This window comes from Helianthus annuus, chromosome 8 (assembly GCF_002127325.2).
Source record: "Helianthus annuus cultivar XRQ/B chromosome 8, HanXRQr2.0-SUNRISE, whole genome shotgun sequence".
In the NCBI taxonomy this organism is placed as follows: domain Eukaryota; kingdom Viridiplantae; phylum Streptophyta; class Magnoliopsida; order Asterales; family Asteraceae; genus Helianthus; species Helianthus annuus.
This window is the reverse complement of record NC_035440.2, coordinates 54657967-54671551: the sequence shown is the minus strand read 5'-3', so window position 1 is coordinate 54671551 and position 13585 is coordinate 54657967. Positions and strand designations below refer to the sequence as shown.

At 31.9% G+C, this 13585-nt stretch overlaps 1 protein-coding gene across 1 annotated transcript; it reads left to right on the top strand.

The window, feature by feature from the left end:
• The first annotated feature begins 687 nt into the window (after positions 1–687).
• Positions 688–8779, top strand: LOC110872849 (purple acid phosphatase 8). Its single transcript, XM_022121729.2, has 7 exons — positions 688–926; positions 3368–3524; positions 3614–3721; positions 5063–5187; positions 6926–7054; positions 8235–8302; positions 8388–8779. Exons 1-7 carry the CDS (start codon positions 735–737, stop codon positions 8599–8601), a joined length of 993 nt encoding a protein of 330 aa, XP_021977421.1. The 5' UTR covers positions 688–734; the 3' UTR covers positions 8602–8779.
• Positions 8780–13585: the final 4806 nt, after the last annotated feature.

The window sequence follows — 13585 nt, the reverse complement described above, 5'->3', positions numbered from 1 at the left end:
ACTTTGAATAGCAAAGTCTGAACTAGGGGTACTAAACAGGTCGTGTTCACAGGTTGGCGGGTTTAACCCGACCCGAACCCGAAAATCGTATCATACATATGAACCCAAACACGACCCGTTCAACCCAAATTTTTTAATTTTTTTTTTTGAAATTAATATATTAAAATTAAAATTTACTTAAAAAACACAAATGTATATAATAATATCATATTTAAATTATAAAATCTATGTTAATTTCTTTTTTTAAGTTATAATCCTGACATAAAATACACACCCCATTTAATTTATGACATAAAATATATTGTAATAAATTATAATATAGTATAAATGTGTTAAACGGGTCAACCCGCCAACCCGACCAGGTTCATTCGAACCCAACCCGTTAACCTAAACGGGTTCGTGGGTTAAACTTGAAACTGACCCGAACCCATTTAGACTAAACTTAAACCCGCAAATTTCGTGTTAAATTCGTGTCGTATTTTTAGGTCGTGTTAGAAATTCACACCCCTAGTGTGAAGTAGGTGCCAATTACAAAAAAAAAAGCCCAAAGACTTGACCACATCATTTCTTTTTACCTCAATGGCTATAACTGTCAGTATCTATATCTTCAGGGACTAAACATGTACTTCAACTTTCCCTTTCAATAACGTAAGTAATCTATTTAAGACCCTCCAAAGTCCAAACACATCAACATTCTCTCAAATAGATCACGCAAACTTAACAGGCTTAGCACCATGACTATGAAGAATATAACCTACGCCACCATTCTTCTAATGGTTTACGCGGTGGCTGCAACCGTCAACGTGGTGGCTGAGCTTCAACGATTCGAGCACTTGCCGACGAAAGCCGATGGATCTCTTGACATTTTGGTGATCGGTGACTGGGGAAGGAGAGGATTATATAACCAATCTTATGTTGCTTTTCAGGTAATATTTTTTTATTTTATTTTTTGTATCAAATTTATTCTCAAGAAATACTCGTGCCTTTGTTTTAACCGTGATACTTAAGATTTCTTTTTCTAACTATTAGTATATCTGTCAAGCAGTATTGTGTACAAATGTATTATTTGATTCTCGTAGTCTTATACCTAATTTTTTTCATGTTGAAAGCCGATCTTTGTGTGTTTTGCAAGTGAAATAACATAAGGATTAACTATCCGATGATAATTTATTAATTATGAACTACATATATGGAGTCACTTTTATAATTGATTTATCGTAAAATATTAATTTAATAAAAGTTTATGTAATCGTGTTGGAATGCCATAGAGGAATAATTAGGTGCTTGTTGCTAAAGAATATCTTTCTACATCAAAAAAGAATACAGCATTCAATAGTGGAGCTAGATTACGAAAGTGAATAAAAAGTTAAATGTTATTTTAGTTCTTGTGGTTTGCGTTATTTTGTCAGTTTAATTCAAAGGTTTAAATCGTTGCAATTTTAATCCAAATAATTTCAAACGTTGTCATTTTAGTCCACTTGGTTAATTCCATTATTTTTTCTGTTAACTAGAAGGGCAATTCGGTCATTTTTATGTATAAGGTCAATTTGGTCATATAAAATGACTGAATTGCCGTTCTCGTTAACAGAAAAAATGGATAAAGTTAACCCAATGGACTAAAATGACAACATTTGAAACTATTTGGACTAAAATAGCAACGTTTCAAACATTTGAAATAAACTGTCAAAATGATCAAACCATAGGGACTAAAATGACATTTAACTCTTATATTAAAAATTGCCTTTAAATACATATATACATTAATTATAATTCGACATAACTACTAGCAACAAAGATATATCTGTTAATAATACCAAAATATGTAACAAAGATATATCTGTTAATAATACCAAAATATGTAACAAAGATATATCTGTTAATAATACCAAAATATGTACTTTTAGTGATTATAACATTCAGTAAATGACAATTTTTACGTTGAGTTTTCATGAGTTAGTATTGTACTTTACTTCTGATTCACGTTGAAGTTGACATATGTCCCAACTTTTTAGAACGCCTAAAAATAAATTTTAGACTCTAAATAAATTCTTTAATTTTATTATTTCTACAATTGCATATATGGTATCTAATGTGATTTTTAAGGTTCTAGTGTCGTGCTGGTTCGGTTTCTATTATTTAATAGAAGTTTTGCTGTTAAAAAAAAAAAAAAATTCTAATGTGATGTCATGTAAGTAATAAAATCATTTAAACTGATGTTAATTGTTAAGTTGAATTTTTAATGTTGTATAATCTAGATATATTTTGAATTTAAATACTATGTATATGTATTATTTGATGAATATTGAAGTTGCATTTGCATAAATGAAAAATTAAATAGAGAAGATATTTTCTATTTAAAAAGTTGCGATATTCTCTGTTTAAAAAGTTGCTTACTCCATCCGTCAAAGCATATATTTTTTTATATAAAAAGTTCCTTTTTGAGCTAACTTGTTAACCTATTTTATATAATTGCCCATAATAATAATCACTTTTTTAAATGTTACGGTACTTGTTTAATTAAGGCTCATAAATTGCTTTAAAGTTATGTGCTTAAACAATACTTTCAAGTTTTAATATTTAATTTAATTATGTAGAATCATTAATGGATGAAACGGAATATCCGATATCTCAAGGAATGTTCGTTATCGATATAAGGCATATTCTTTGTAATGGTAACAAGGCCACCACCGGAATATGCTTTCCTTATGCTTCAACCCCCAATTATTCGATTATACATGGCCCTACCAAAATATTTCATACAAATCCGTCACACTAGACCAATCACAAAAATTAAAGATTATTTTTTATATAACTCGTAAAAGAACAGAAGAAAGTGTATTTCAAAAATATCAACAAAATTTAATACAAATAACTAATAGATCCATGATTTTTTAGACTCAAATGCTACAAAAATTAGACTTTAGTTAAAGCATATAAGTATATAACATGATAACATATGAAGTTTTTACTTTGCTCGTGTTTAACATAAAGTATTTAATAGCTAACAAAACCTAACTAAATAGTATTACTTATTTGACAACCTTACCTTCAAAAAAACTTTAATATAAATCCTATATTATGAAGTAATAACTTATAAAGTATTGAACACAAAAATTTATTGTTCATAATATTTTCTTTTAGTTTAACACTGAAGAGTTAAAACTTTTTTGGATTATAAATTTTATAATCTTTTCTTAGAAGTTTATTTTAACACGTTCCATATATTATCAGCTAAAATTACATTTATTCCAAATTATGCTTCATATACGGGTTTATTGATAATTTGACACACATGTAAATTAAAATAGCCTCATGTATTACACGAGAACTAAAAAAAGTGTCTGATTTCGGATTATATAAATGTAAGATGGGGAAAGTAGGAGAAAAAATAGATGCGGACTTCATTGTATCAACCGGAGACAACTTTTACGAGGATGGATTAGTTAACGACCAAGATTCGTTATTCGATGAGTCGTTTACTCAAGTATATACCGTAACGAGCTTGCAGAAACAATGGTACTCTGGTAAGAATATATATTTGTGTTTCACCAACCTATATAAATAAAAGTTCTGTTTGAGACATCTAATGTTGTTTATTTGTTTAATGATCTAGTGTTGGGAAATCATGATTATAGGGGCAATGTCTCGGCACAATTGAGTCCTACCCTTACACACAAAGATAGCAAATGGCTGTGTCTTAGATCATTTATTGTAAATTCAGGTACTTTAGTTTTTAATACTTTTTTTTTTTTAATATTTACGAACATAGTATCACGTATTCAACTGTATATACGCAATTGTACATGTGCAAGTCCAAAATAATATAAATATAACAAATAGGTGATTTATAAATACTATATGGTATTTATAGGTCACCTATTTTACTTGGAAATTGGTTTGTAATAATCTCTAGTAGATATTATTGGCCATTGACAGTCTTACTTTTCAATATTCCCTCTGTCAGTCCAATCTTTCACCTATTTTTCCTCCAACGGTACCCCGTTACAAAAACTAACGGAGTTAAGTTTTTTCCTGAATTACAAAGAGATGTTTTAGGGCTTTTGATCAGAACGACGACACGAGTCCATTGATGTAAAACTTACCTCGAAACGGTGGTCTAAACGACTTGATTTTTGTTAATTGGAAGTTTAAACACCCGAATTGAAGCACCGTTTTCGTCGTTTGGATCACTGTTTCGAGGTAAGTTTTACATCAATGGACTTGTATCGTCGTTCTGATTAAAAGCCCTAAAACATCTCTTTGTAATTCGGAAAAATACTTAACCCTGTTAAGTTTTTTTAACGAGGAACCGAATTCAAAAATAGAACTGCCAGCGGCCAATGACGTTCACTATGAATAATTACGGGCCAATTTCTCGTAATAAAATGGTAAATAGATTAAACATCCACACAGTTGTGTTCTAATAAAAGTTGTTTTTCACAGTCAGTCACTTAGGATGGAGGGTATCATTCAATCACTTTAGAGTGTTTGAGTTTTCTCTATCCAATAATCTCATGCTATGTCAACTCCCCCCTTCATTTCCCATTTTCTACTCAAACACTAGGAATGATTTAAACTCCCACTCAATTAAAAAAAAATTGATTGGTTCTCTCTCTCCTCCATTGCTTTTTATTCACCTTCGGTGAATACTCACCGCCCACACCCCTTCTCTCCTACTCCCCACTCACGATCCACCACCCGGATTCATTCCCCATGCGGCAAACCCGGTCCACGATCACACTCCCCGCAATCGTACCGTGTCCCCTTAGAAGTTATTATATACAAATTAAATCACCTCTAAAAAATTTTCGTTTAAAGATTATTTGTACATCTTCAATTTTTATTCATCTACTGCGTACCAACTTCATCGTGTGATATTGTATTTTATGATTTGATATGATTCCCAAAACTCCTAATTAGTAAAATCATGTGGAAAACACATCCATTTTGCTAGATATTTTTACCTGATTATTGTATTCTCCAAAAGCTAATAACAACATATTTTTGAGTCTTTAAATGAAAAAAAACATTGTTTTTTTGATAAAATATTGTTTTTATTCAGGAATTGTGGAATTTTTCTTCGTTGATACAACACCTTTTCAAGATAAATATTTCACGGAAGAAGAGCATACATATGATTGGAGCGGCATACTTCCTAGGGAAGAATATTTATCAAATGTTTTAAAGGTATCTATACTATATAATAAAAGAAACCTGTTTTGGGACACTTGTCATTCTCTCATTTAATTGATTAAAATTATTAATAATATACTAATAATAATATTATTTAATCTAAATTAATACAAATTTTTATCAAACCAACCGTGTATTTAATTCTAACAAATATTTTAGTTTAGAAATGCAAATTGGATAGGGTGTATTATTTTCTTCCAAAAATCCCAATTTTGACTTCAAATTCATAAGTCCAATGTACACGAGAGGAAGAAATGGGCCCGAAACCAATATTTTCATAGCAAATCGGTTATCCAACTTAATGATTTACTGGTCCATTGGACCATTGGTCGGACCAATTATGTTACAAATTATCTAAAACTGCTATTTATATAACTAATTTAAAAGAAAATACTAAATTACTTTATCTTTTTTATCTTTTCGTATTGATACTAGGTTATACCCCCATGTACTACACAGGTTACGTAAATAAAATATTAAATAGTTAATAACGAAGATTTAATAACTATAAAACGATATTTTAAGACACTTTTCTGATATCCGAACAAAATTTTGTTTTATGTATGATCAAAATTTGTGATGTTTGTCAAGTTTATAAATATGAAAGCATAATCTAATACAAATTTTTATTATCAATAATATTTAATCAAATCTAATAAGAATTCATACGAATTCCAAAGTTGATATTAACTTTCAAATAATTAAAAAAAATCCACCTAACATCACAAATGTTTCTGTTAAATTCGATTAATTAATTTGTTCAACAGTCACTATTATCTTTATCATTCAGTACGGTTAATCGATTTATCATCATACAACTTCCCACCTATTCAATCATATGATTTTTCAATCTTATATTAACTAGATAAATAAAGATTAATATTCAATCTTATCCTACTTTAAATATAAAAAAAATCGTTAGTTCAGATTAATATTCAATCTTATCCTACTTTAAATATAAAAAAATACGTTAGTTTTTTTAAATATATTTTTTTATTATTTGATATATGAAATCATATTTATTCAACCCATGTAATACACGGGGGATTTTAAAAATATAACTTTTTTATTATTTGGTAAACAATATTACATTTATTCAACCCGTATAATACAATGGTTTTAAAAATATAATTTTTTTTTTATTATTTGGTATACAATATACATTTATTCAACCCGTATAATACATATGGTTCTTATAGATATAACTTATTTTATTATTTAATATATAAAATTACATTTCAATAAAGGAGACTTTTAAAAAGATAATATTTTATTATTTTGGTATATAAAGTTCATTTATTCAACCCGTGTAATACACGGGGTTATAACCTAGTGAACACTATTTCAATCTCAACTTTTTTTTTTTTTATCAATTTTTTTTTTCAATCTCAACCAATAAAAAATTCACTTAATGAGAAGTTATAAATAACCAATTTGAAACATTTTTATAGACCAGTGAGTAGTACTAGTGACCGAACTAAAATTTTATATTTTTACGTTAAGAAATGATTAAGGCAATCTTTATAAATTGAGGGGGTCAATGGTGTAAACAGTCTAAAGGTCGAAATATGTAAGTTTTTTAATATTTTTTTTTTATTTTTTACAAATGGGTCACGGTCCAATGTCAAAAAGAAAAGGGCATTGTCCAAAAAATATATGGGCTTAGAGTCGAATATAGTTGAGAATAATGCCTTTCTTTTCTATTATTGGGCCTTTTTTTATGTATATGAAGGAGGTTGATATGGCACTCGAAGAATCAAATGCCACATGGAAAATCGTGATTGGCCACCATACAATTTTCAGTGCTGGTTCTCATGGAAACACCCAAGAGCTTGTCGATCAACTTTTACCTATCCTTGAGGTATATATACTCATTTCATTATATTACATTGATATATATGTATAGATGTATCACGTTCGTTTAATACATAACCGTTTATAAGTACAGTCACATGACCACTTGTTTTAAATGTTATACATAAGGTGTTTATATAACAGTGGCGAACCTAGGTGAAGCCCAGAGTGGGCGGGCGCACCCTTTGAAAAAGAAAATTTAGTGTATTTTTTAGGCAAAAAACCTGACCGTACCCCTTGAAAATATGCTTGAACCACTCATCCGCACCCTCAACAAATAATTTCTGGGTCCGCCATTGTTATATAATCAGTTAACCCAGTATACTTCTCTCTCCCATTAATATTTTGCAAACTAGTGAATTATACATTTGTTTTATATTAGATTAAATTGCGTTTTACGTGTTTTAAGTTTGAGTCAAATTGTAGGCATTGCCTTTTAACTAACGAAATTACATTGGATGCCCTTTATGTTATTGTTTCTCATCAGGCGATGTCCTTTTACCCTAACCCAGTTAATTTTTACTGTTAATTCTCAACACTAGCCACTCACAAGGTCAAAATGGTCATTTTCACTTATTTTGTTGTTAATATATGGTTAAGTTATTCTACAAAGACTCCTAATTGTAACAAGTGTAAGAAGAATTTATGGAGTGACAAGTGTCAAATAACCTAAAACCTAAACCCACTACACCACCACCCAAAACCTAAACACCAACCACCACTCAAAAAATTTTTGAGTGGGTGGGGGGGGGGGTTAGTTTTTGGGTGGTGGTGGGTGTTTAGTTTTTTTTTTTTTTTTTTTTTTTTTTTTTTTGTAGTGGGTTTTTTTAGAAGCATTTGTACCCTTCTTATAATTAGGAGCCTTTGTATTTGATCCTAATCATGTTAATATATATTATTTTTAAATAATTTTGTTTTAGTTATTTAGTGAAATTGCCCATTATGCCCTTATGTGAGTGGCACGTGTTAAGACTTAACATAAAAATATAACTGGGTTAGGGCAAAAGGGCACCGGTTGTTGAGAAACAGTAACATAAAGGATATACTGTGTTATTTCATTAGTTAAAGGTTAATGCTTGCAATTTATCTCAAACTTAAAGGACATAAAATGCAATTTACTCTTTATATTATATGTGTCATGTATATGTAGATGTAGTGCAAACTACTAATAGTAAAATCTTTTGAAGGCAAAGGATGTGGATCTCTACATAAACGGGCATGATCATTGCTTACAACACATCAGTAGTCAAAACAGGTAACTAACTATCTAGGAATACTTTTCTTCTTTTTCCTCTTACACTAAAGAAACATTTATAGATTCTATTAACGTTCATGTGCAGTCAACTTCAGTTTCTAACAAGCGGAGGCGGGTCAAAGGCATGGCGAGGTGAGGTCAACCAATGGGACCCGAAAGAAATGAAGTTCTATTACGATGGCCAGGGTTTCATGACACTTCGTGTAACCGATAATGAAATAAGTGTGGCTTTCTATAATGTGTTTGGTGAAATCATCCATAGTTGGAGGACCTCTAAGTACACACACATGGACTCATAGGCAGTGAAATATCTGTATAGGTTACATAATTATTTCTTTGAGTGGATGTAATGGACTGATGGTGCTATTGTATGACAGATGGATACATTGATGTTATAATAGCTACAAATGATGTTAGTGCATACAGAACACAAAATGTCAGCTCAGACAAATGAATCCATGAAATATATCCTGTCTATGTTCTCGTATCATAATAACTGATTTGAAACATACAAGACCGACCGGAATCTTTTACTATTTTTATTAACGCGTGAAATTTTTATTTATATGGTTACGCAAAATTTTACCTCTGTAGTCATGAAATTATGTTGCGTGTCCACTTTATATTTATGTATCATCATTTATGCTTGGAAATATATAAAAAGAACTGACCCACTTGCGACTACTTTTTATTTATACGCGAACCTTTTATCAAGTATATATGTATTTTTCTTCGTGTATCCCTCTATATATCTTAAAAAAGTGAACATTTCAAGATATTTTTGTGTTGATACACATACATAAAATGGATACCCAAAATTGGTTCGCCTATTTCAGTTGTTCTCGCATTCCTTGGCAATTGGCATATTGCTAGGTAGTTTAACTAGCTAATATTACTTCTTATTAGCATGGCGAAATAGACATGTGACCCATATTTATTTACTTTTTAGAGGTTGTAAAAGATGAAACGTTAAGAAATTATTTAGAGTAAAGTACACTTTCAGTCCCTGTGTTTTACACTCGTTCGCAATTTCAATCCCTGTTTTGAAAAACCCAACACTTCAGTCCCCCAAGTATCCAATTGCTCACAATTAAGGGCCTTCAAATTTCTGTTAGTTGACCGTTACTTTACTTAATTCCATGGAGGGTAAGATTGTCATTTCATAAAACTATCATGTATCACCTACTATTTTAATCCTTGAACTTCTTTAGTAAGACACCCTGTAGTGGGGCATGATAAATGGTTTTTTTTTCTCCCATAGCGCCTCATAACGCCCCGAACACCACGATGGGCGGCATTATGGGGGCTTTTTAGGTGGGTGGCGCCATGCATATAGCGGCGCTATATGTGTTTGGTTTTCAACCTTTGGCCAATCAAGAAAGAGCATAGGGTTTTTATAATTAATTAATAAAATTGAAAATTAATAATTAGGTAATGATGGGTAGGGGCTTTATGATTACGGGCTCTAGTGATATAACGCCCCATAAAGCCCCTGTGTGACGTGACACGACACGTGTCGCATAACGCCCACAAAGGGGCTTTATGACTACGGATGTCCTAAGCTACAGATCAATCCCTCTTCTCCCCCAAACACCCCCTCCACTTTCGGCGAGCTCAAACACTGGCGATTCAGCGAATATGCGGCAATACGCAGTGATAATCATCACCTTCCGCATCGTGAGTACGAAATCTTACTTGTTTTTTTCACATACAAACCTTGTTTGAGTTGATTAAAATCTGAAATGTGGGTTATCTTTTTGTTCAAATGTCGTCGGATTCCGGGTCCAGGTGACCCGTCGGTTCGTTCGGATCCAATATCGGGTCCTTTTGAGGAACGGGAGGGGTTTCCGGGTTGAGCTCTGTTTTGCCCGGCGCTGAAGAGGAAGTCGGTCTGGCCTTGATGTATATTATAGTAGTGTAAAAGGGTAATGTTGATCAAATTTTTGGGTATTAGAAGTTAATGATCAACACTACCCTTTTTTTTTGGAGGGGGGGGGGTATTGGATTTTAATAATCCCAAGTTTCACTAATTGGCTGGTAATAATCCCAACTTTAAAAATTGCCTACAACAGTCCCAACTTGTAAGATTTTGGCCACCAATGATCCTTGTCTAAATGGGTTATAACCCAGTTAGTTTCTTGAAGTTTTGAGCGGCGGAGAAGGTCACTAGAGGTTGGAGATGACAAGTGGTAGTCTCCTTTGGTGGTTTCAGGGGTAAAGAAGGTCGTCGGAATAAGTTGCAGGTCACCGGAGTTGCGTAGATGGTGGAAATTTTAAACTTTTGAGAAGCGGAGAAGATTAGAGGAGGTCGGAGGTGATTGGTGGTGGTCTCGTTTGGTGGTTTCAGGGGTAAAATGGGCCGCCGGAATAAGTTGCAGGTCACCAGCTTAACAAGGTTATAACCCAGTTAGACAAGGATCATTGGTGGCCAAAATCTTACAAGTTGGGACTGTTGTAGGCAATTTTTGAAGTTGGGATTATTACCGGCCAATTAGTAAAACTTGGGAGTATTAAAATCCAATACCCCTTTTTTGGTTATCTATCAACAGATTTCATGTTTGGTTGTCTATAAAACTTGATGTTAGTTTTAATGTTAGTTAGTATCTTGTTTGGTAAACCTTAATGTTTTTGTACCTATAAATTTAGTTCATGTTATTAGCACATTCAGTTGGGTGCAGGTGACATTCAGTTACATCAGGCATTTAGTTGCAGTTGACATTCAGTTGCAGTTGACCTTAACATTAGGACATTAGGCCATTTCAGTTGCAGTTGAACATTAGGACACTCAGTTACATTTGCAGTTGATCTTGTGTTCAGATAATGCTTTGCTGAACATGAACATTAGACCACTTCATTTGCTAAACAACAACATGAACATGAACATTAGGCCACTACAGTTGCAGTTGAACATAACTCACAGTTGAACATTTTCCAGTTGCAATCTGCAGTTGAACACATTTGCAGGTTAAACTCAGTTCATCTTTGCAATCTGCAGTTGAACTTTTTGGAGTTGATCCCTTGTTTGCAGTTGCAGATTGCAGTTGAACATTTTGCAGATGAACGTTTGCAGTCAAACACAGTTCTAGTTGGTCTCTTGTTTGCAGTTGAACATAATTCTACTTAAACCTGTTTATCCCTTGTTTTAGTTGTGTTATTACGTTGGTCACAATCTTTAATTTTATGCTTAAATTGGCTTTGTTTGAAAATTAAGAAAGAATTATATTTGAAAATGGAGGGAAACCATTTGCAGGGACTGAAATGGTAACTATAAACTTGGGGGCATTCTGATCTTTTGACATGAAACATAACGCTTACTTTGCCCCAGGCCCTTAATTGTGAGCAATTGGATACCTGGGGGACTGAAGTGTTGAGTTTTTTAAAATAAGGACTGAAATTGCAAAAGGGTGTAAACCACAGAGAGACTGATAGTGTACTTTACTCAATTATTTAGCACGACCTTGTTACCATTCTTACAATGTACTCATAGTCCCGTAAAGTAATATCATACTTTTTTGTGTTTTAAATAGGTAATTCACACATCTTAATAATTTATAGACTTGTTTCTTATAATCTGTTAAAATGTCTAAATAGATTAAAACTACCATTTGTTTTTTTTCAGTGTAACAAGAGTTGAGAATTGTTGGTAATTTACGAACATCAAGTCACAAGTCGGTGAACTTGAGGGATCAATGTTGACAAGTTGGTCATAGTTGGTTAAGTTTCCTAATTATGTTTTAATTATATTTGATAATGTCTTTGTCACCAAGTTAGTGTTATCCTATATAAACCAAGGTAGGGTTAGATATTATTAAGAGATAAGACTAGAGAGAAACTGAGTTATGGTTTGAGAGTCTGTAATCAGTTTTCAGTTATTTTTTAATTAATAAAATTGAGAGTTATTCGATCTAAATTCTTTTCTTCATCTTTTCTATTCGGTTTGATTGTCGATTAGGACTTGAAGAATGATATGCAAAATATAAACGCACAATATCAAAAGTTGCATAATAAAAGTGTATATGATAATGTTTACTCTAAGACATCATGCCATTACCATACCTTTCTTCTATTGCTTTTGGGCCCGAATCATCATTAGAAAACAGGTCGGGGTCGTTGTTTATGTATTATCATTTCCATCTAGCGTTAGACCGTATATGTTGCTAAAAGTTTCCGTGTTTGAATAAATGAGTGACATTCCGACTCTAATTTGGATGATCTTCTATGTATATACTTTTGCGTCTTCTAATGAATTTGTTTCATTTGTAAATACTTTTACAATTTGTTTAATTTGTGAGTACTCTTTATTGTGTGCATGAACACTATTTTTTCAAAGCAAGTATAAGTTTAAATGATTTTTTGAAAATAGTTTGTTCGCTACAAAATTAGAAACGAAAAATACATGTGTTGTTCAAAAGGTGAAATATTAGAAAGATGGATGACCATAATTATAGTTCAAATGTTTTATATAAAAGAGGGATTGTGTGCTAGGAAAAAGATACATGTCATTGAAATCATTACATATGAGCACCCTATACTTTGTTAAATACAATTGATGGATGTTGATGACAATGAAAGTCTCAAACAATGTTCGAAAGAATAGTGGATTGGTGTGTGTGATCATAGTATAAATTATACAATTGGGAGTTGAAGGTTTTGATTATGAAAACTAATTTGAATTCTATATGTTTTTAAAGTACAAAATAGTTTTTTAAATTCACTCTCTAATTTACGGGAAGTTTAATATAGTTCTTACTAAAAGTATGTTAGGTAAAGGTGTTCAGTATTCGAATTCAGCTCGAAAAACTTGATTCTATTTTAGAATATCAAATAGAATTCGAAATTATGATTATCAATAAGAAATTCAAATTATATATAAAGGACCCCCCCCCCCCCAATGCGGTAGGAGTTTGGTCATTATCGGTTTGGCTTATTGAAAAACATAAAGCCGAACATAGATACCGTTTCTATTATGGCCAAATACCGACAACAATGTTGTTTGCTCATAAGCGGTTGGACATTGTACTACAACGGTTGCTTCTTCGCTACAACCTACGATACAAAAATACTTGATTTTGAATACAACTCTGTTAAACAAACATCAAAACGTTCACAAAAAACTGAATAGAAAAGTGAAAATAAAACCGAATCTTGTATTCAGTATATATATGTACCATATACTCATCTCTAGTATAAGAAGTGAAAATAAAAATTTAAATTTGTCATATTCCATCAATCTAGTGTGTGTGACATGTAACTTGCTCCTTATAATATGGTTACTATTTCTCT